A 24,535-nucleotide genomic window follows, 5' to 3' on the forward strand; every position below is an offset into this window, starting at 1 on the left:
TAGACAAGTGACTATGAGGGGAATTGTGGAAGTGAAGGCTTCCCCCAGTTGCTCACTGCACAGCACGTTGGTGATCCCACACTGTGCAGGACCTCAAATGGTTCGGTTATACCCCCCTTTTTGCTGCTTTTGGGATGTGGGAATTACGGCCAAGGCTGCATTTCTTGCCCCTTTCTACTTGCTCTCAGAAGCTGCTGGGGGGCCTTTCTCCTTGAAAAGGCTAATGCCACAGAGGTCACATTGCCACCATGAATGTTTCTCCCCCTTCCCCCATTTTCTCTCTTACTCTTCTCCGGAAATGTTGGCTCCTACTGGGGTCCAGTTCCATGGGGCAGGCAGTCCCTGTCCAAGAGGACCTTGTCTTCATATCCAGAGTGTTGGTAGACGACTCAACTGTGGGGACTCTGTGTCCTTAGCGGCCATTTATACCCATTTTTCCAGAAACAAATCCAGGATACCAAACAGTTGAAATCCTATCAGATTTTTCCCCATTTGTAGCCCAGGGAAACAGATCATCCTAAATAGATTTAATCCTGAAAAATAAAAAAGTCAAGGTGCTGCCCTGTGTTGGGCTCAAAATGTTCTTAGCACGTTGTCTGCCCGGCCAGTTGCCAAGATATTGTGGTAGAGGCAGTAACCCTCACAACACTTAAGTAGTATTTAGATGAGTACTTGAAACGCCATAGCATACAGGGCTACAGGCCAAGTGCTGGAAAATGGGATTAGAATAGATAGGTGCTTCATGGCCAGCACAGACACAATGAGTCGAAGGGCCTGTTTCTGTGCTGTATCTCTAAAAAATAAATAAAAAACATCATGACTCTATATTGATTCTGGAGAGAAGCCAAGTGTCCATGCTATTGGCACAGATGCAGAGAGATAGCAAGTGCAAAATCTGTCTTTGTTATTCTGACCATGAACCACAACAGTTGACCAGACCAATATCAAACAGTTTCTAAATGAGTTGACAGGTTTTCTTATTGGGTGCACTGACACCAAGACTTTCACACTGAAATTCTTTTAACTTTCTAAGCGATGTCAGTGTACATTCTGCAAGTGTCTGAGGTAAGGCTACATATAATAACACCAAAGGATGGAGCTGACTGCCTCCAACTCGTTGGCTGACACAGTGATGTCAATACTCACTTTCACAGGTTACTTTGTGACTCAGTTCCTTCTTCATTAGAAGAGGGACACACACGACACTACACCCACGCACACAAACACACATGGGACAGGGTTGTTAGGCTGAATGGCCTTTCCTCATCCATAAACATTCTCACGTGATTGTGCAAGAAGATTCTAACAGGGAAAACCCAAAACAGTGAAGTCACTGAGTTAAGGAGGTATAAAAGCACAAATTTCAGGAGCTGGGGTGACCACAAACTGAGCCACTGGAACCCAAGACAGTCAGTGCCGGAGATTATAATAAAGGGTAAAACTCTCTTCTTCCTCTCGAGATTATCTGGACAGTGTGTGGTCCAAGGCCTCTCCATGTCATTAGAGAGAAATTTCATCCAGACACTGTCATTTGGCCTTGTACAGGGTTACTAACTCTGGTGGATGTATTCGTGGAGGTTTCATCACATGATCTCACCTCCAATCGCCTCATCTCCAGCACCCCCACCATTGGTCGCCCAACACATCTCCTCCGGCAACGTCCCGCCTTCCTACACCATCTGTTACTCGGTTGGATGATTCTTGACATGTTAAAACAGCCAATTTTCCCATTTACAGTACTACATCCCCATCACCCACCAACCAATAATCTCCATCAATCAGTACTTAACCCTTAATTCATATGCTTTACCTCATCCTCACCCACTTCACACTGGTGCAAGCCTCACACCACAACTCACAGCTCACACACACTGGCAGCTACTCAACCCAAACACATGGCAGGATACTCACTGACACACATCTCTCTTTCTTTCCGAAGGTGGGGAACAATAGTCGCAAAAATCTGGAGGACAAGCACAGCTGTCTGTTTTAACCACTAATGCTGGCCATCTAACAAGGGGCATGACAGCAATGGAGAGGTTGATGATGAGAGTATCTGCATTTTCTAATCCTCCTCCTCCCTTATCCCACTATCTCTTCGGACTCCCCAGCTTCAGATGGTGCACGCAAGCATTTCTTCCTTTCACCTCTCCCCTTGCCACAACCCAACCCTTGCTCCTTTTTAATTTTAGATGCCTAAGAACTGGACAGTGATGATGAAGAGACACTGTCACTCAATCTTACCCTCAGAGCCACCAGCTCAGAGACAGACGCTGGGTGTACTTCAGAGGCCGGGATCGAGGAGGGATCTGCATATGGTGAGACACCAAGTGTGCAAGAGTCAGGATGGGGAGGGGAAAGCACAGCGCAGGTACCAGCTCGCCAGAGGGAGAGGTTGCACACTAGTTCTGCTGCAGAGGAGAGAGGTCAGAACCTTGACGGTACAGGCTACAGATGAAGGCTGATATCTGTACATGACCAAACGCTTGTTGCACTGGAAAGCCTATGTTCAACGTTAAGGAGCACGGAGCGGTCCAGCACTAACTGACACAGGGCTTTGCACAGAGCTTGGGTTTCATCCTTTCCAACACAGAACAGGTGGTCATCTCCATCAGTACACTTGTGGAACCCACTGTCATGCAGCGTCTGCATGCCGAGATCACAGCTTCCATCAAGGCTCTGGACAGTACTGTTCAAAAGGGCTTCTTCCAGGGTATCACAGCAGGCCATCAATCTGTTCTCCAACAGATCAGTAGGATCACTGAGGCATTGGCCCAGGAGAGTGGCAGTGGCTCCACAGAACATGAATCTGCTCTCCTTTCTCAGGAAGCCAACATTGCTGCTCCCACCCTTGCCACTCTGCCGGTGGCCTTCCTGTTGCTAGTCAGTCAGCCAGCCCAGAGTACTGCCATCCATGCCAAGACGGTGTGGTCTGAAGCCAGACCCTCTAGGCCCAGAGCTGCTCGAGCTCGTCCTCCATCTGCAATCTCCACTGGGAAACTACCTAGTAGGAGCATTAGGATAGGTAAGGCACACAGAAAACAGACACTTAGGGAATACACAAGGGTAATTAGCTTAATTTTGTATGCATTATTTAATGATTGAATTGAGAAATTTGGATTTAAGTTTGCAGTTGGGTGCAGTTTTTATTTCTGTGGTGAACTCAGGGAGGAAGCAGTAAGTCTCGACAGAAAGAGGATGGTCAGTGGGAGAGCAAAGGCAGGGTGTGTCAGACTTTTCGTGAATGGGGAGGTGTATTTGAGGTTATTGGTATCAGGCATGAATAATCTGATCGTGTAGCACCCCGGCAGAAAGGGACTGTCGACATTATTACCTCCACTTCCTCATGCTGCTGAGCGCCTCGTTTCCCTTCCTCCTCCTCCTCCTGCAGTTTGTCCTACTCTGCTTGGCCTCTATTCATTCTCCCAGTCATGTTCAACTCCCAGGGAAAGCCCTATCCAGGTCACACAAGTCTGGAAGCAACTTTTCAGTACACAGTATTTTAAGTTTGCAATACAAGCCAGACTGCTCCTAGTAGACAAGTGAATTTTAGCCAAGGCATAAAAAAACCATACAATTCCACCAGAATAAATCATCCAGCGGGTAACCCGGAAGTACATCATAATCCCTTTAAGTAGCACTGGTGGCGGTGATCGGTGGGGGGAGGAGTAGTTCTTCGTGCCATTAAACATCACTTTCAGCTGCGTGAGGTTAAGACAGGGCATTGGCTGGAGTGTGGAGCTCTGCATGCTGTCAGTGATTGTTGGGGGCACGCATGCGCTTCCCTTTACAAAGATGGCGTCCTTGCACTACCCATTGGAGTGCACGCGTGCAACTTAGACTCCATTTTGAAACCGTCGCCGGCCACATAGCACCTAAAAAAATGGATGGAGTGGTCCAAGTTGATGCAATTATAATTTCTATTTTCTTTTCTACAGTTAGTTTCACTAGCCAATGATAAAACAATGTTTCAGGTTAATGCACTTCTCTAGCGAGAAAACCCACCCCAGAAACTGAGAATTGAGCCACATGAGCCTATCTTGCCCAGATTTCCTTTGAGATGTAAAGTCAATAGTGTAACTGAAAACAATGATCGACCAGTTAAAACTGGAATGAACTGCAAAATATATAGCTCAACTCTTCCCTCTAGTGGAGAACATTAGAGAAAAGAAAGGAACTCGCATTTATATAGAACCCTTCACCTCTGCAGGATGTCCCAAGTATTTCACAGCCAACTGAGTATTTTCATTGTTGTAGTCTAGACAAACAAGGCAGCCAATTTGCGCACAGATAGTTCTCACAAACAATTAAATAAATAACAAATTGATCTGTTTTTAGTGGAGTCAGTTGAGGTTATTTTAGTTGGTTAAATATTCACCAGGACACTGGGAGAACTCCTCCGTGCCTCTGCAAACAGGGGGACTTTTACATCCACCCAAGAGGGCAGACATCTCAGCTTAATGTCTCATCTGAAAAATAGCACCTCTGATAGTGCAGCACTCCCTCAGTACAGCACTGGAGTGTTAGTATGGATTAACGGCTTGAGCCTTTGTTCTTCTAACTCAGTGCTGCCATTAAGTCATGGCTGAAGTGGCTTTAACTGTAAAAGGTGAAGAAAAATGTTGAGAGTTGTCACTTTGCATTTAATATCTATATTGATGCATAAAAGAAAAAAACAAAAGAACAGTACAGCACAGGAACAGGCCATGCGGCCCTCCAAGCCTGCGCCGATCTTGATACCCGTCTAAACTAAAACCTTCTGCACTTCCGGGGTCCATATCCCTCTATTCCCATCCTATTCATGTATTTGTCAAGATGCCTCTTAAACGTCTCTATGGTACCTGCTTCCATCACCTTCCCCCGGCAACAAGTTCCAGGCACTCACCACCCTCTGTGTAAAGAACTTGCCTCGCACATCCCCTCTAAACTTTGCCCCTCTCACCTTAAACCTATGTCCCCTAGTAACTGACTCTTCCACCCTGGGAAAAAGCTTCTGACTATCCACTCTGTCCATGCCACTCATAACTTTGTAAACCTCTATCATTTCGCCCCTCCACCTCCGTCGTTCCAGTGAAAACAATCCGCGTTTATCCAACCTCTCCTCATAGCTAATGCCCTCCAGACCAGGCAACATCCTGGTAAACCTCTTCTGTACCTTCTCCAAAGCCTCCACATCCTTCTGGTAGTGTGGCGATCAGAATTGCACGCAATATTCTAAGTGTGGCCTAACTAAAGTTCTGTACAGCTGCAGCATGACTTGCCTATTTTTATACTCTATGCCCCGACCGATGAAGGCAAGCATGCCGTATGCCTTCTTGACTACCTTATCCACCTGCGTTGCCACTTTCAGTGACCTGTGGACCTGTACGCCCAGATCTCTCTGCCTGTCAATACTCCTAAGGGTTCTGCCATTTACTGTATACTTCCCACCTGCATTAGACCTTCCAAAATGCATTACCTCACATTTGTCCGAATTAAACTCCATCTGCCATTTCTCCGCCCAAGTCTCCAACCGATCTATATCCTGCTGTATCCTCTGACAATCCTCATCACTGTCCGCAACTCCACCAACCTTTGTGTCATCCGCAAACTTACTAATCAGACCATATTTAGAGGACTTTATATATAAATGGGGTACATCTATGTATATTATTTTAATGCATGGAATACTTTCTGTTTCAGGCACCTATCTGGCACTTCCAAGCCAGATACAGCACAGCTGGTAAAACTTCCTTTACTCTGCCCCAACATATGCTTCAGTGACAAACTTCCAAAGGTGCCTCTTTGCCACTCCACTTTCCACACCAAATCAGCCGTCCAAGTGACGTTGCCAATTATTGTGAAATTAGACATGCCACCCCCCACCCCCAGGATTGGACTGGCTGTCCAAGCTCACTTCACATAGGACCGAGGAGGTTTTCATCCCATTAGTCTGGGCTGGATTCAAACCCAGATAGGAAAGACCATGTCAAATCCCACTGTGACACACTTCCCCTGCAGATGGGTTTGAATAGATTTATGTGAGGTTACACAAATTGGCAAAGGAAACATGAAAAGTGAATAATGGGATGAGACCCCCAACTCTTTGCAGGAGCAGAAATAAAATTTCTTCAATTGTTGTGTGCCATAGCATGTGATTAAAAGCCCAAGATTTGTTTATTACGTTTCATCGCAGCCCCTCTCTCGTTACTCACGAGTAGCACTGGAGATATCCCACCCCTATACAGTGAGACTAAATAAAAGTACGATATAAAAATACTTTATAACTCAGGTCACTGAAAACAGGAGGGAATGAAGACTTGCATTTATATAGCACCTTTCATGACCTCAGGATGTCCCAAAACGCTTTACAACCAATGAAGTACTTTTGAAGAGTAGCCACTGTTGCAACGTAGGAAATGTAGCAGCCAATTTGTGCACAGCAAGCTCCCACAAACAGCAATGTGATAATGACCAGAGTGTCTGTTTATGTGATTTTGATTGAGGGATAAAAAAAAAAAATCACTCCAAAAAGTTATTAGTTTTGATACGTTCACAAATCTAAGCCTCTGCCTATGGCTCCAAACTACCATGTGTCAATCAACATGTGGTGAAAACCAGTTTGTAACACTGCTGTTGGGTGCTCGCTGGAAGATAATCCACACTGCACCATAGCCATCAGTTGACTTTGGGTCTAGAATTGTCCACAGAATGTAAATAAATGAATAGATAGTTTATGAGTTATGAGTAAACAGAGGCCCTGACGAGTGTTCTGGGGTCACAAGTTCAAATCCCACCACCATAGCTTATACTCTTGTGGAGTATAACTGCCAGCATAGACCAGTTGGGCCGAATGGCCCGTTTCTGTGCTGTAACTCAGTTTTGATCAGCTGAGGTACAGCCAAACCAGGCAATATGGGACTGAATCTATACAGATCCATCAGGTCCCCTTGGTTAGAAGAATCAGTTCAATTGCCCAAATTACCTTTACAAATACAGGTGTTAAAATGCTGGCCCAGATTTAGCTGTGGTAATGACAGCAAAACTGACAGTTTTTACTGCTGATACTTCACTGAAACTGACAGCAACTGCAGGAGTCCGCACACGCGCAGAATAACGCGGAAATTCAGAAGTTGCTGTCAGTCAGTCTGCATTCCTGCATTGGGTCCAGTGTAGAGGACCCCACGGACTGCAGACTCCATTGCAATCGTCATTTGATGAGAATGTCCACTAACCGTTTGTTTCACTGCATAAAAAAAAAGCCCTGGAAAAAATTTAGATCTTGTTGAATGAGATGTAACTGGGTTTTTAACACGGTGCTAACTTCAGAATTACTGCTAAACACCCTCACTGGCCCTGAAAAGCTAATTGCATATTTTAGGACTGTCAAATGTCCCCACAATGATAAAACAAGTCCACATTTTTAAAAACAATTTTTTTAAAAAAGGTTGCTTTATTTTAGCTTCTAAATCCAATCATCACTTATTTTGCTATCTGACAATGTAGAAGGGATTTGTGGTTTTAACTATCTGGTTTGCTATGTGTGTATGCTTCAATGTGATTGGCTGCTTACCCTGCTTGCTGACATCACCACTGACTTGGCGCCAGATTTAAACAGTCTTTGGAAGGGGGGGGGAAAACCAGGTCACAGAGATCACTAGGTTATTGTGGGCGGCTTTCTTCGAGATCAGCAGCGAGTGTCCTTGCTTTGCTGCTGACCACAAAATCCGGACCACTATTTATGTTCAGTGTGATCACAGCAAGATAGTTAATTGTATTAGAAAGTGACAAACACAATTAAGTAGGTGCCACTTTCTCAATACGTTTCGCCATCCTCTTCCTGTCATTGCAAGAACAATGACTTATACAATACTGTCTGTGCATTTTGGAATTCAATCATACTCGGAATTTGGAGCACAGTTAAATTCCATCCTCACTTTACGCAATGATAACTGTAACCTTCTGATCAACTCTAAAGGTTTACCTGGTACTGCAGTAGGTTAACAGAGAAAGGAGTCATTTGGGGCTGAATTTTCCCGGCCCCATGGAGACAGGGGCTGGAAAATAGGGGAAGCCGCGTCAGGACGGTTTCCCAACACATTCCTGCCTCCGGGAAACTTTCCCAGGACAGATGGGGAACCAGTTCGGCTGCTCACTCCATGGAGGTGGGGCAGCCAAATGGTGCAATTAAGGCCTAGTATCTTCCTGCTGTTGGAGCAGCCTCAGCTGTGTGTGGAGACTGCCAGCTCAATCGAGGCTTGGTGGCCATCAGAGTCAGAAGCTCCATGCCCCAATGACGGAATCACAGGGATAAAAGCCGCAACCATGGCCATCACTATTCCTGCTGAGGGGTTTACCCTCCACTCTGATGACCCTACCAGCTTCCGGCCTCTTCATTTGATGACTTCAATGCAGGAACTGAGGGCGTCTCCACTTGAGGCACCCTCGCACTCACCTGCCTGCCTCGGCAGTGCCCACCTCTCCCATTGCGGCTGCCACCTGACATCGCTGTGGGCCCTCTGATTGGGCCTGCAGCCTTGGGAGCCCACCCGTCATCCTAATAGGACGATGAGCACGGAGGTGGCCATTGAGCAGGCCACCTCCCAGGTGGTTGTACCAGCAGACACGCTGACAACGTGGGCAGGCTCGGGACCCCACTATGGGCCCAATGCTCACCAGAAAATCCAGCCCATCGAGCCCTTGCTGAGCCAATAGACCTCAGCCACGGAACGGTATCATTAGTTAATGCACCCTGAATGGAGGAAGGAGCAGGTTCAGACCAGCCAAGCATGTTCTACCTGACGATTTATTTATTTATTTTATTTTTATTTAGAGATACAGCACTGAAACAGGCCCTTCGGCCCACTGAGTCTGTGCTGACCAAGAACCATCCATTTATACTAACCCTACAGTAATCCCATATTCCCTACCACCTACCTACACTAGGGGCAATTTACAATGGCCAATTTACCTATCACCTGCAAGTCTTTGGCGGTGGGAGGAAACCGGAGCACCCGGCGAAAAGCCACGCGGTCACAGGGAGAACTTGCAAACTCCGCACAGGCAGTACCCAGAATTGAACCCAGGTCCCTGGAGCTGTGAGGCTGTGGTGCTAACCACTGCGCCACTGTGCCGCCCAAAGTTCTCCGAGAGCCTATTTTAATGCAGGGGTTAACTCGTTCAGTTTAAACGAGTTAGTGATTCTGGTAAAATAACAGACCAAGAATGACCTATGAACCTCAGTAATAGCCCATGTCCCTAAATCAGTGAGCACACAAGTTAGTTCGATAGAAATTACTAGACTACTAACTGGTTTCAAACTGTGTGACTGAATCCTGCTTCATTTTCAGCCAATTCACACCCAAACGGTGGGGAACTGGCAGGAAAGCGGAGTTGAGGCTGAGATGAAATCAGCCACGATCGTATTGAATGGCGGAGCAGGCTCAAGGTGCTGAATTGCCTACTCCTGCTCCTAGTTCTTATGTTTATGTTCACACCTGACAGGAGAAAGTGGCTTAAAGCAAACCCGGGTAAAATATGGAGTTGGGCCAGCTCAGATTCCCTGCACTGAGCCTAGATTACAGCATGAGAACACAGTTACAGGAGATGGAGGACACAGGCCATGGGAGGTGGGGGGAGGCTTTTATCTTCATCTTTTATTGCCCATCTTCATTCACAAAACAACAAAACACAGAAAATCTCCTAGACAGCAGCAATGCATAAGGAAACAAGACCAAAAGAGTTAACCTGCTGTGGTTATTTGCAGGGTCAAAGTACGATCAGTTGAAATGACTGCAATTTGTAAAAATGTTGCATCATTGACTGTTAAAAAAAACACACAAACCAGCTTGAGCTTCATAGTCAGAACATATTTCCGCTGCTGGGGAACGTCACGACCACATTCAGCTATCCTCACCTTTAAAATGTTTGAGTGCATTTAAATTATACATTGAAATAACATATTAATTGGTCTTCATTGGCATCAAATGTTTCAATCAGACATTCCCAAACCGAAGCGAGAGATGCTGCAAAAGCCTTGGCTGCCTGTGGCTCTGACCATTTCTCCTCACCACACACACATGTTCTCCTGGATCGATTTCCTGTGTGTGCACAACCCTGGTGTCTGTTCCCTCACCAGAAGCCACATCCTACAGTGCAACTCACGCCCTTCAGCCCCTGTGAGCTCTCGCCAAATGTGGAGGGTTTTGAGGCGGGCACCCAGATACCTGGGGCTGCATTTTCATTCCGGGGTCAGGCAGCTGACATGGGGGTTAGTTCCAGGTCCCGATCCCACACGGCTTGTTCCAGACACGCCCACTGGTATTTTTTTTTAAAGGTTCAGCCAATTAAAGGCCAGGGAGCGGGCTCGCCGTCCAGGGAAGGCGAGCAGGCTCCCAAGGCTGGAGGCCTCCAGCACTCTCAGGTTGGGAACGCCACTGGCTGAGGTGGGAACTGCTGATCAGAGGATAGAAAGGGGGAAGGCGGCGTAGTAGGTTTTTTTGATTTTTGAAGCCCCACAGCTGCCTGGGCATGATCCTGGAGGGGCAGCTCCTCCAGGGTTTGGCCAGCGGCCGCAACTGTGGTCTGACGGAATTAGGTGTGGGGTGGGTCCCCTTGAGTGAGAAATCAGGAACCCCCCCCTTCCCGCCTTGAGCCCACCATGTTAGCCTGGACATGGTCCAGGCTGATGCAGGCTGCCCACATTGTTAACGCTTGCAGTTAAATTAGCCATTCACTACTTGCCAGCAGGCAGCCAATCAGGCCCCGACCCAGCCTCTTGGAAAACTGCTCAGGGATCGGGATCATGGCCGGGAACCAGCACAATGGCCGGTGGCGCTAAATTGCGGGCCTGCCCGCCTCTGATCCAGACCCCGACCTCTATTGACAATCCTGCCCCTGGTACTTGCATTATTGAGAACTTGCAAAAGAAAACTCTCATCTACAAAACCATATCTGAATTACAGCAGTAAAACACCCACTAGAAACAAGAAATGCATCTTCCCCTCCCTTCCCCTGTCAGCATTCCAAAGGGATCGTTCCCTCCGCGACACCCTGGTCCACTCCTCCATAACCCCCACCACCTCATCCCCTTCCCCCGGCACCTTCCCCTGCAATCGCAGGAGGTGTAATACCTGCCCATTTACCTCCTCTCTCCTCACTATCCAAGGCCCCAAACACTCCTTTCAGGTGAAGCAGCGATTTACTTGTACTTCTTTCAATGTAGTATACTGTATTCGCTGCTCACAATGTGGTCTCCTCTAAATTGGGGAGACCAAACGCAGACTGGGTGACCGATTTGCAGAACACCTCCGCTCAGTCCGCAAGCAGGACCCCGAGCTTCCGGTTGCTTGCCATTTCAACACTCCCCCCTGCGTCCTGGGAATACTGCAGTGTTCCAGTGAACATCAACGCAAGCTCGAGGAACAGCATCTCATTTACCGATTAGGCACACTACAGCCTGCCGGACTGAACACTGAGTTCAATAATTTCAGAGCATGACGGGCCCCCCATTTTACTTTGGTTTTTAGTTAGTTATTTTTTTATTTTTCCTTTTTTAAAAAAAAAAATATTCTTTTGTGTTTATTTCATTTTATTTCATCTTAGTTTGTTCAGTTTGCTTACCCACTGTTTTTTTCATGTTTGTACTTGCGGCTGTTCAATTTTCAGTCCGTTAACACCCTTTCTGTACTAATGCTTTGTCTTTCAACGCACCATTAACATATCTTTGATCCATGACCTTCTGGTCAGTTATTCTGTGACCTTGTCCTATCTATACCTTCCCCTTTGTTATCTCTTGCCCCACCCCGACTTTACTTGCTTACAACCTTTTACATTTCTAATATTTACCAGTTCTGAAGAAGGGTCACTGACCTGAAACATTAACTGTGCTTCTCTCTCCACAGATGCTGCCGGACCTGCTGAGTATTTCCAGCATTTCTTGTTTTTATTTCAGATTTCCAGCATCTGCAGTATTTTGCTTTTAACCCACTAGAAACAAGGTGACTGTCAGTGCATCAACCCAGCTTCTTGAATATAAAAAGTCGAGTAATTTTGTAAATTTAATAATGAAGAAAATGCTAACTACATTTCTGAGAAACAATGTATTCTCGCAGTATTGCCATAACAGAATCAACCATAAGAGCACTGAAGTGCTTTACCCATCTATAAAATGAATTATGTTATGTATACAGACATGCCAACACCTCCATTACCCAAATTAAGAGACAAACTGTTAAAAAATCAAGAGATTTGGTACAAAAATCATGTGTTGCTATTTTTCCCAAACATAAACTAATTTAAATTGACAGTTTATAAACCTCATTAGTGGTTTATTTAATTACCAACAGGTTCAAGCTTTTTACAAAAACTATATTACTGCATCCAAAGATGCTTCACCAAAAATGTTTTAAAATCCAACTTGTTATCCCCACGTGTTAAAGGAGATCCGCCCTCCCACCACAGTCACTATTGGCTCAAACAGCTGCCTCCTCATAGGATGAAATCAAACCCACGTGTTCCTGCTTAATACATCAATACATCCATCATACGTTTATCTACAGCGGAGAAGCTACAATCACCTCCAAATTTGAGTTATTCAAAATATGATAGTGGCACTTACATTAATACAAACATATGAACAATAACTGAGAGGTAAAGACTTCCTGATCCAACTAGCCTGTCCCACACAATTACAATACCTTGTATATCACTATATATACACTCTCCACCCATAAAATGTTACGATTTCAAACACCAGTTTCAAAGAACAGTATTAACCATTATTTTCATTTGAAATATCTTAAAATAAATGGACATGTAGAGTAACAGATACTCAATGAACAGTACAGTTGTGCTGTTCTTTTAGTACCAATAGACAACAGTTTGCAATTCTACGGTACTAAACAGTGCTAAACAGTGAATGCTATGGAGGAACAGAAAACTTTAAAAAGAAAAGTAGGTTGGGAAATGAAAGACAGTGGAAGAAAAGTGCTTTTGGGATTTTTTTTGTTTAAAGCAGAGTGGATGGAGTGAAACGAATAGAGAGGGTAGCAATGCAGTTAGGGTTTGGTTAGCTCAGTTGGTTAGATGGCTGGAGTGTGGCCAACAGTACGGGTTCAATCCCTGTACCGGCTGAGGTAGTTTATTTATTTATTTTTTATTTATTTAGAGATACAGCACTGAAACAGGCCCTTCGGCCCACCGAGTCTGTGCCGACCAACAACCACCCATTTATACTAACCCTACAGTAATCCCATATTCCCTATCACCTCCCTACACTAGGGGCAATTTACAATGGCCAATTTACCTATCACCTGCAATTCTTTGGATGTGGGAGGAAACTGGAGCACCCGGCGAAAACCCACGCAGACACAGGGAGAACTTGCAAACTCCACACAGACAGTATCCAGAGTCGAACCCAGGTCCCTGGAGCTGTGAGGCTACGGTGCTAACCACTGCGCCACTGTGCCGCCCACACAGTTCTTGGGCCCTGCCTCCTTGCGTGGCCCCATAACCCTCAGACACATCGAGATAGAGAGGGAAGGGTGTAGTGACCACCAATAAGTGCAGCGAAGAAGTGAAAAACAGCAAGATGCTTGGTGTTAGAGAAATGGAGGGAGAATGCAGGCAATTGAAAATTAGGCCAATAATTTAAAAGTTAACTCCGTAGGGCATAGGAAGCACTGGAGCTCAGAGAGACGGGTGATGGTAGCACAAGTGAGGACACGGCTTGCAGACTTTAAATTAGTTGAAGCTTGTGAATGGGTGTAGGAAGGAGGCTGGATAGGAGACAGAGAATATAAACCTCGAGGAGGTGATGGCATGAATTAGGATTTTAAAGAGAGGCGGGAACCAAAAAGGAAGTCTCCTGTTCTGACAGCGTTAAGCAAGAAAAAATTTGTACCATTTCTCTCTCGATCATTAGCTTCAACCAGATTATTATATTCCCTCTGAGTATTAGAATTAGAATTAGAACATTACAGCGCAGTACAGGCCCTTCGGCCCTCGATGTTGCACCGACCTGTGAAACCATCTGACCTACACTATTCCATTTCCATCCATATGTCTATCCAATGACCACTTAAATGCCCTTAAAGTTGGCGAGTCTACTACTGTTGCAGGCAGGGTGTTCCACGCCCCTACTACTCTGAGTAAAGAAACTACCTCTCACATCTGTCCTATATCTTTCACCCCTCAACTTAAAGCTATGTCCCCTCGTGTTTGCCATCACCATCCGAGGAAAAAGACTCTCACTATCCACCCTATCTAACCCTCTGATTATCTTATATGTCTCTATTAAGTCACCTCTCCTCCTCCTTCTCTCTAACGAAAACAACCCCAAGTCCCTCAGCCTTTCCTCGTAAGACCTTCCCTCCATACCAGGCAACATCCTAGTAAATCTCCTCTGCACCCTTTCCAAAGCTTCCACATCCTTCCTATAATGCGGTGACCAGAACTGCACGCAATACTCAAGGTGCGGCCTCACCAGAGTTTTGTACAGCTGCATCATGACCTCGTGGCTGCGAAACTCAATCCCCCTAAAAATAAAAGCTAACACACCATATGCCTTCTTAACAGCCCTATTAACCTGGGTAGCAACTTTCAGGGATTTATGTACCTGGACACCAAGATCTCTCTGCTCATCTACACTACCAAGAATCTTCCCATTAGCCCAGTACTCTGCATTCCTGTTACTCCTTCCAAAGTGAATCACCTCACACTTCTCCGCATTAAACTCCATTTGCCATCTCTCAGCCCAGCTCTGCAGCCTATCTATGTCCCTCTGTACCCTACAACACCCTTCGACACTATCCACAACTCCACCGACCTTCGTGTCATCCGCAAATTTACTAACCCACCCTTCTACACCCTCATCCAGGTCATTTATAAAAATGACAAACAGCAGTGGCCCCAAAACAGAACCTTGCGGTACACCACTAGTAACTAAACTCCAGGATGAACATTTGCCATCAACCACCACCCTCTGTCTTCTTTCAGCTAGCCAATTTCTGATCCAAAGCTCTAAATCACCTTCAACCCCATACTTCCGTATTTTCTGCAATAGCCTACCGTGGGGAACCTTATCAAACGCCTTACTGAAATCCATATACACCACATCCATGGCTTTACCCTCATCCACCTGTTTGGTCACCTTCTCGAAAAACTCAATAAGGTTTGTGAGGCACGACCTACCCGTCACAAAACCGTGCTGACTATCGCTAATGAACTTATTCTTCTCAAGATGATTATAAATCCTATCTCTTATAACCTTTTCCAACATTTTACCCACAACCGAAGTAAGGCTCACAGGTCTATAATTACCAGGGCTGTCTCTACTCCCCTTCTTGAACAAGGGGACAACATGTGCTATCCTCCAGTCTTCCGGCACTACTCCTGTCGACAATGACGACATAAAGATCAACAACAACAGCTCTGCAATCTCCTCCCTGGCTTCCCAGAGAATCCTAGGATAAATCCCATCTGGCCCAGGGGACTTATCTATTTTCACACTTTCCAAAATTGCCAACACCTCCTCCTTGTGAACCTCAATCCCCCATCTAGCCTAGTAGGCTGTATCTCAGTAATCTCTTCGACAACATTTTCTTTCTCTACTGTAAATACTGACGAAAAATATTCATTTAACGCTTCCCCTATCCCCTCTGATTCCACACACAACTTCCCACTACTATCCTTGATTGGCCCTAATCTAACTCCAGTCATTCTTTTATTCCTGATATACCTATAGAAAGCCTTAGGGTTTTCCCTGATCCTATCCGCCAATGACTTCTCGTGTCCTCTCCTTGCTCTTCTTAGCCCTCCCTTTAGATCCTTCCTGGCTAGCTTGTAACTCTCAAGCGCCCTAACTGAGCCTTCACGTCTTATCCTAACATAAGCCGCCTTCTTCCTCTTGACAAGCGCTTCAACTTCTTTAGTAAACCACGGCTCCCTCGCTCGACAACTTCCTCCCTGCCTGACAGGTACATACTTATCAAGGACACGCATTAGCTGCTCCTTGAATAAGCTCCACATTTCGTTTGTGCCCATCCCCTGCAGTTTCCTTCCCCATCCTACACATCCTAAATCTTGCCTAATTGCGTCATAATTTCCTTTCCCCCAGCTATAATTCTTGCCCTGCGGTATATACCTGTCCCTGCCCATCGCTAAGGTAAACCTAACCGAATTGTGATCACTATCACCAAAGTGCTCACCTACATCTAAATCTAACACCTGGCCGGGTTCATTACCCAGTACCAAATCCAATGTGGCATCGCCCCTGGTTGGCCTGTCAACATACTGTGTCAGAAAACCCTCCTGCACACACTGGACAAAAACAGACCCATCTAAAGTACTCGAACTATAGTATTTCCAGTCAATATTTGGAAAGTTAAAGTCCCCCATAACCACTACCCTGTTACTCTCGCTCCTGTCGAGAATCATCTTCGCTATCCTTTCCTCTTCATCTCTGGAACTATTCGGAGGTCTATAGAAAACTCCCAACAGGGTGACCTCTCCTCTCCTGTTTCTAACCTCGGCCCATACTACCTCAGTAGACGAGTCCTCAAACGTCCTTTCTGCCACTGTAATACTTTCCTTGATTAACAATGCCACACCCCCCCTCTTTTACCCTCTTCTCTGTTCTTACTGAAACATCTAAATCCTGGAACCTGCAACATCCATTCCTGCCCCTGCTCTACCCATGTCTCCGAAATGGCCACAACATCAGGATCCCAGGTACCAACCCATGCTGCAAGCTCACCCACCTTATTCCGGATGCTCCTGGCGTTGAAGTAGAGACACTTTAAACCAAGTTCTTGCTTGCCAGTGCCCTCTTGCATCCCTGTAACCTGATCCCCTACCTCACTACTCTCAACATCCTGTACACTGGAACTACAATTTAGGTTCCCATTCCCCTGCTGATTTAGTTTAAACCCCCCCAAAGAGCACTAACAAATCTCCCCCTCAGGATATTGGTACCCCTCTGGTTCAGGTGAAGACCATCCTGTTTGTAGAGGTCCCACCTACCCCAGAAAGAGCCCCAATTATCCAGGAAACCAAAACCCTCCCTCCTACACCATCCCTGCAGCCACGTGTTCAACTCCTCTCTCTCCCTATTCCTCTCTTCGCTAGCACGTGGCACGGGCAACAACCCAGAGATTACAACTCTGGTTGTTCTCGCTCTAAGCTTCCACCCTAGCTCCCTGAATTTCTGCCTTAAATCCCCATCTCTCTTCCTACCTATGTCGTTGGTGCCTATGTGGACCACGACTTGGGGCTGCTCCCCCTCCCCCTTAAGGATCCCAAAAACACGATCCGAGACATCACGTACCCTGGCACCTGGGAGGCAACACACCAACCGTGAGTCTCTCTCGTTCCCACAGAACCTCCTATCTGTTCCCCTAACTATGGAGTCCCCAATGACTAATGCTCTGCTCCTCTTCCCCTTTCCCTTCTGAGCAACAGGGACAGAATCTGTGCCAGAGACCTGTACCCCATTGCTTACCCCTGGTAAGTCGTCCCCCGCAACAGTATCCAAAACGGTATACCTGTTGTTGAGGGAAACGGCCACAGGGGATCCCTGCACTGCCTGCTGGTTCCCTCTCCTTCCCCTGACGGTAACCCATCTACCTACTTCTTTTACCTGAGGTGTGACTGCCTCCCTATAACTCCTGTATCAAGTTAAAGGAAATTTTTTTTTTATATTGAACTGATTGTTTCAAGCAAAAATAAAATCTTAGACTGATACAGCAACATTCTGCCCAGCCTGTGCCAGCCCTTTGAAAGAACTATCCAGTTAGTCCCGCTACCCTGCTTTTTCCCTCAAAGCCCAGAAAAAATGCTTCCCTTCAAGTATTTACCCAAATTCCTTTTGAAAGTTACAGTTGAATCTGCAGTGCAGCGCAATCCAGATTAGAACAACTCATTGCGTAAAGAGAGAACAATATGTTTCCTCATGTGCCCTCTGGTTCTTTTGCCTTTCAACATGACAAATATACATGGATTGGTTGGCGTGTGTCCCCTCTAACCTGTGCAACCCCAGTGTCACAACAAAGGGACACATCCGGGGCAGCCTGGAGTAAAGTAAAAGCAGTACCGTTCCATCCAGTGGCTACAAATTATTTTAAATAGAGGATGAATAAAATGAGAAAGCAAAGAGGAATTTAAAATATATTTATGTAAACAGTAAAAAAAAAAATAGGCCTTTCAGAGCAGAAATCAGGCCCAAGCTGTTTGCTGCTGAGAGGTGGAGACCTGGACAGGCCGCTTCTGTAGGATCCGAGCTGAGAGAGAATGAAAGAGAGAGAGAGAGAAAGACAGAGAGGAAGAGGGAGAGGAAGAGGAAGAGGAAGGCAGCACTATCTCTTCTTGCCAGTTTATTTGAGGGAAGTTGAAATCTCCCATGTTTATTAGTCTACATCATTCATCCATTTCATAGATTTGCTTACATACTTCTTCCTCCACTCCCCTTCCACTGTTAGGTGGTCTGCAGAATATCCAATTAGTCTGATTGATCTCTCTCATTCTGTCCCTATCTTAATGTTAGTTATGTCCAGTTTTTCTACTTCCACTGGAGTTACCTCTAATAAGCACAGCTACCCTTCCCCCAGCCGCCTTCCTTCCCTATCCTTTCTAAATCTGTTATATCTTGTACTATTTAACTGCCAGTTCTGTTTTTTATTAAACTATCCCTACTGCATCTGGCTCCTCACTATGAATTATTGCTGCTAGTTCCCTAGTATTATTCTGGATCCTTTCTCATCTTTGTTTTTCTAAGCCCCCCCATAGCCTCGCCCCTCCAATCTCCGTAACATCCCCCAGCCTCACAACCCTCCAAGATATCTGAATTCCTCCAATTCTGGCCTCTTGAGCATCCCTGATTTTAATTACTCCAACATTGGTGGCCATGCCTTTAGCTGTCAAGGCCCTAACCGTCTCCACCTCTCTTCCCTCCTTTAAGAAGCTCCTTAAAACCTACCTTTCTCACCAAGTTTTTGGTCATCTATTCTAATATCTCCTACGTGTCTCAGTGTCAAATTTTGTTTGATAATGTTCCTGTGAAGCACCTTGAGATGTTTTACTCCAGTGAAGATGCTATATAAATACAAGCTGTTGTTGGACACTGTGCACATTGCTGGAAGGCAATTTAATTTCTTATGAATTGTCCCCCTCATTTTATTCTTAAAAGTCATTTCTAATTATGTTATAACTGTATCTGTTCCCTGTTTATTTTACCTTTGCTCTCATCTCCTATTTCCTTTCTCTTAACCAGTTCCCTTCGACCAATTTACCAGTTTAAAGTCTTATCTACAGCTCTATTTATCCTTTCCATGCAAACTCTGGGCCCATTCCAGTTCAGGTGGAGCCCATCCCAGCTGTACAGTTCCTTCCTGCCCCAGTATTGGTACCAGTGTCCCACGACATGGAATCCCTTCTTCACACACCAATCATTCAGCCATGCATTCACCTTCCTGATCTGTCTATCCTTGGGCCAATTAGTACATGGCATAGGTAGTAATCCAGAAATTGCCACCCGTGAGGTCCTTTGATTTTAAAATGCAGTTCCCAACTTCTGATATTCCCTTAGCAGGACCTCCTCCCTTTTCTTTGCTATATCATTGCTCCTGACATGGACCAAGACAACTGGATTTTCTCCCTCCAAATTCCTCTCCAATTGTTCAGAGATATCCTATACTCTTGCAGCAGGGTGGCAACACACCTTCTTGGACTCTCAATTGCAATCACAGAGAACGTCATCTATCCTGTAATTATCGAATACCCTATGACTGCAATTTTTTTTATTCAGCTCCTCTCCCACCTTGGACTTCCTCCTGCTCCATGGTGCCATGGTTAACATTCTGCCTATGCTCTCTGCAGCCTTCATCCTTACCATCACTGGTAGCAAGTCCATTGTACCTATTGGATAGAAATCAGTGTCTGCAGGACATCCTTCTCTACCTTCCTTGCTGACTAATAGTCACACCTGCCCCTTCCTGCACTTGTCCTATGAGGTGTGGCTAGATACTGGATGGCACAGTGGCGCAGTGGTTAGCACCGCATCCTCACAGCTCCAGTGACCTGGGTTCAATTCCAGGTACTGCCTGTGTGGAGTTTGTAAGTTCTCCCTGTGTCTGCGTGGGTTTCCTCCGGGTGCTCCGGTTTCCTCCCACATGCCAAAGACTTGCAGATTGATAGGTAAATTGGCCATTAGCAATTGCCCCTAGTATAGGTAGGTGGTAGGGAAATATAGGGACAGGTGGGGATGTGGTAGGAATATGGAATTAGTGTAGTGTAAATGGGTGGGTGGTTGATGGTCGGCACAGACTTGGTGGGCCGAAGGGCCTGTTTCAGTGCTGTATCTCTAAACTAAACTAAAACTATCCAGGTATTTACGCGCTACCCCGCCCTTAAGTGTTGGAGAATTTGTAACTCGCAGTCCAGCTCAATAAGTTTGAGCCGAAGTGACTCAAGGCACTGACGTTTCCTGCAGATGTGTCAATCCACAAACTTCCACATACCAGTCCTGGCACATTGTCTGGTACACTGTTTATCTACCTACCTGGTGGGTGTTTTTTTTTTGAGAGGGAGCAATGCATCGGAAATAAAGCTGCAAATAAAACAATACGTGGGGGCTTTTACTCTGAAATCTGATTAATTCTTGCCCAGTTGCTTTGAAGATTCAGAGCTACAACAATCCTGTTATAAACATACAGTAAAAGGGACAGGATTATCTCCTCAGAATAAATTTACATTAGAAGAGAGGTGAGTAACCAGGCGAGAGCCAGCAGCCTGTAGGAAGTGGTTTCCTTGTGTCTTTCAAAAATTCTATCTGCATAGGCATAATAGACCAGGAGGTGTTCTCTGCAGCCACTAAGCTGATAGAGATCATGTTTAAAAATACCAGATCCAACAACAACAACTTGCATGCAACTAGCACCTTTAAAGTAGTAAAACATCCCATGGTGCTTCACAGAAGTGATATCAAACAAAAATAGACACCAAGCCACACAAGGAGAAATCAGGAATGCACAAACTACTTGCCTTCATTTTTGTAATTTAATTAGTTCGCAGTATTTAAAGAATAGAAATGGGGGAGGTGCCTCACATAAAAGAAACTAGTCGAATGGTTCAATCACAAAAATGAAGTCCAGCAAGTTTGAAATCAGCAGTTGTTTCTAAATTCAACATTGCAGTTATCCCACATTGTCAAATACTGACCAGAGTACTTCTACAGCTCTCCATACAGGCAAGATTACCTCTGCTCTATGCTCCTAATTTGACCAAATTACTTATTTTATTCTTTATTCCACCCACCCTCCCTGATCACTGACTCAGGCTGTTTGGGAGCCCAACGTCCTATTCAATCCCAAGCTATGCTTTTGATTCCATAACAACACTTGCATTTATTATATTAAAAAGGTGATATATAGAACATCCAAGGTGCTTCACGGGAGTATAATTGAACTAATATTTGGGCCAAAGATGATGACATTAGGACAGGTGATCAAAAGCTTGGTCGATGAGCTAGTCTTTAAGCTGCGTACCAAGGATACGGTTACAGAGCAAAGGAGCTGCCTCTTTGTCATAGGTTGCTGAATTCCACCTCCCGTAACATCATCTACCTCTGCCCCTACTCCAGTCCATCTGACGCTAAATCCCTTCTCCGTGCTTCGGTCACCTCCTGACTCGACTATTTCAATGTTCTTCTCACCGGCCTCCTATCTTCCAATCTCCATAAACTAACTCATCCAAAATTCTGCTGCCCCTACACCAAGTCCCGCTCACCATCACCCCAGTCCTCACTGATGTACACTGGCTCTTGATCCCCCTACATCCTAAATTTAAAATTCTCATCCTCTTGTTTAAAATCTTTCACGGCCTTACCCTTCCCTATCTTTGTAACCTCCTCCTGCCATACAACCCATCCCACTCCCAATCTCTTTATCCCTGTGACTCCAGACTCCATGCCTCCCTTCTTTCACCCCACCAGTGGTGGCGATGCATTCACTCGCTTAGGCCCAGCACTCTGGAATTCCCTCCCAAAACCTTACTGCCTCTTCTCCTTCTGGACCACTTAGACCAAGCTTTTGGTTACATCCTCATAATATTTCCTTCTTTGGTTTGATGACCAGTTTTAAGATACACTTCTGCTTTTCTACATTAAAAGACAAGAGATAAATGCAAAGGCAGTGTCCTGGGCCTAGCCATCTTCAGCCACTTCATCAATGACCTTCCCTCCATCATAACGTCAGAAGCGGGGATGTATGCTGATGATTGCACAGTGTTCAGTTCCATTTGCAACTCCTCAGATAATGAGGTAGTCTGTGCCCGAGTGCAGCATGTCCTTATTGAAATTCAAGCTTGGGCTGATAAGTGACAAGTAACATTCATGCCACACAAGTGTCAGTCAATGATAAGTGAGTGTCTAACCACCTCCCCTTGACCTTCAATGGCATTATCAGTGTTGAATCCCCCACCAACATCCAGGGGGTCATCATTGACCAGGAAACAAACTGGATGAGCCACATAAATACTGTAGCTACAAGAGCAGGTTAGAGGCTGGGCATTCTGCAGCAAGTAACTCACCTCCTGACTCCCCAAAGCCTGTCCACCATCCACCAAGTCAGAAGTGTGATGGAATACTCTCCACTTGCCTGAATGAGTCCAACTTCAACAACACTCAAGAAGCTCGACACTATCCAGGACAAAGAAGCCAACTTAATTGGCACCCATCCACCACCTTAACCATTCACTCCCCGCACCATCAGCGCACCATGACTACATTGTGTACCATCTTTACAGTGAAGCACACACAGTAGCAACTTGCCAAGACTTCTTTGACAGAAACTCCCAAATCCACAACTTCTACCACCTAGAAGGATAAGGGCAGTAGACACATGGGAACACCACCACCTGTAAGTTCCCCTCCAAGCCACACACCATCCTGACTTGGAACTATAATCACCGTTCCTTCATTGCCGCTGGGTTAAAATCCTGGAACTCCCTGCCTAACAGCACTTTGAGTGTATCATCACCAAATGGACTACCGCAGTTCAAGAATGCAACTCACCACCAATGTTCTGTTCAAACTGTGCGGCCATACAGCAACCTGGAAGTTACCATACATGCTGCGCATAAGTTGGCCCCTTTAAGACACCGCTCATGCATGGCCATGCAAAACAATTAAAAAGTACCAGGCACTTAAATGAATAGGCCATGCACAACAAAAAATAAGAGGGGACATTGCTTATTACCATCTTCTCAAAGGCAATTTCGGACAGCAATAAGTGCTGGCCTCGCCAGAGACGCCCACATTCCACATTTACCAGGCAGCGCATTCCAAATCCTAAACATACCTTGCATAAAGCAATTTTTCCTCATGTTGTCTCTGGTTCCTTTGCCAGGGGCTATTATTCACATTGCTGGATGTAATTTCTAAGTATGTCATTATCTACCGACTGGGGTAGGATTAAGCAGGGTGCATCAGTACTAGATAGTCGAAGACTTTACATTTATCCTGAACTTACTGTACTCTTAAAAGTTTCGGAATAGTCCAAAGTTACAGTCTTCACCATTGACAACTCTGTAACCCACCCCAAATGCCTGTCGCACATGACTCACTTTTCAAATATGTCAATGAGCTTCTTTCTGTTCTTGATGGGTTCCGAGTCCTCCTCGAACTCCTCCATGTCTTTGCCCAGGAAGACCTCTTGGTGAAAATCCTTGTTCAGGTTGCCCCCCTTCTCCAGCTTGAGCCCGTTCAGGTGGTTGCGGGGCTGGATCTCATTCTCGTCCCTGCTGATGCCCGACTTGTCCTTTCTGGGGGCCGAGTGGTTCGTGGGTCGGGCGTAAACATCAACCAGCAAAAAAACACAGAAGCAGCCCAAGTAAAGGCTGGCAATGCTGCACAGGACCGACTTCACCGAGATCATCTTCAGTGAGTGAGTGTGTGTGTCTGTGTGAGGGCGTCAGGAGAGGCAGCGAGAAACTAACAGCTGAAATCACAAAGTGCGTCAATTTCCAGTGCCTGTCCTATCACCCTGGACAGATTTCCACCTGGAATTAACTGGGAGTGGGGTTTATAGAGAGGGGGCTCGCTGTTGTCCCCCACAACCTATAGCTTTGTACACGTGACCGTCCCAGAGATTTCAAGTGAGAACCTGAAAAACGAGTCCCGATCCCGCTACACGAAAAGGACTGTGAACAGGAAGCAGAGCCAAGCGAATAAAAATAAGCCGCACCGCGACTGCTGAGCAAGATCTGACTTGAGCGAGTGAGGAAGTAGCTGCCCTGCCAAGCTTCTCTCTGGCTCTCCCTAGCCTGGATGACTTGACTTTCTCGCACTGTGCATCTACCGACCTCGGGGAGCTGACTGCTCTCAGCTGGGTTTCACCACAACAGCAACAACTTGTGTTTATATGGCGCTTTTAAAGTAATAAAACGTTCCAAGGCAGGGGCATTATAATGTCAAATCTGATACCCAGCCACATAGGGAGATATTAGGTCAGATGACCAAAAGCTTGGCAGGTTTTAAGGAGCATCTTAGAGGAGAAAAGAGAGG

General features: G+C 45.8%; 1 protein-coding gene across 1 annotated transcript in view; it reads right to left on the reverse strand.

Annotated features, from left to right (window-relative positions):
- The window catches only part of sdf4 (stromal cell derived factor 4), a 79,125-nt gene extending 54,893 nt beyond the window's left edge, over positions 1-24,232 (reverse strand). The window contains exon 1 of the mRNA XM_068017306.1: positions 23,596-24,232. Within this exon, the coding sequence (XP_067873407.1) occupies positions 23,596-23,906 (311 nt within the window). The 5' untranslated portion in view covers positions 23,907-24,232. The remainder of the gene's footprint in view (positions 1-23,595) is intronic.
- Between the last annotated feature and the right edge of the window lie 303 nt (positions 24,233-24,535).

This window comes from Heterodontus francisci, chromosome 37, assembly GCF_036365525.1.
Source record: "Heterodontus francisci isolate sHetFra1 chromosome 37, sHetFra1.hap1, whole genome shotgun sequence".
In the NCBI taxonomy this organism is placed as follows: domain Eukaryota; kingdom Metazoa; phylum Chordata; class Chondrichthyes; order Heterodontiformes; family Heterodontidae; genus Heterodontus; species Heterodontus francisci.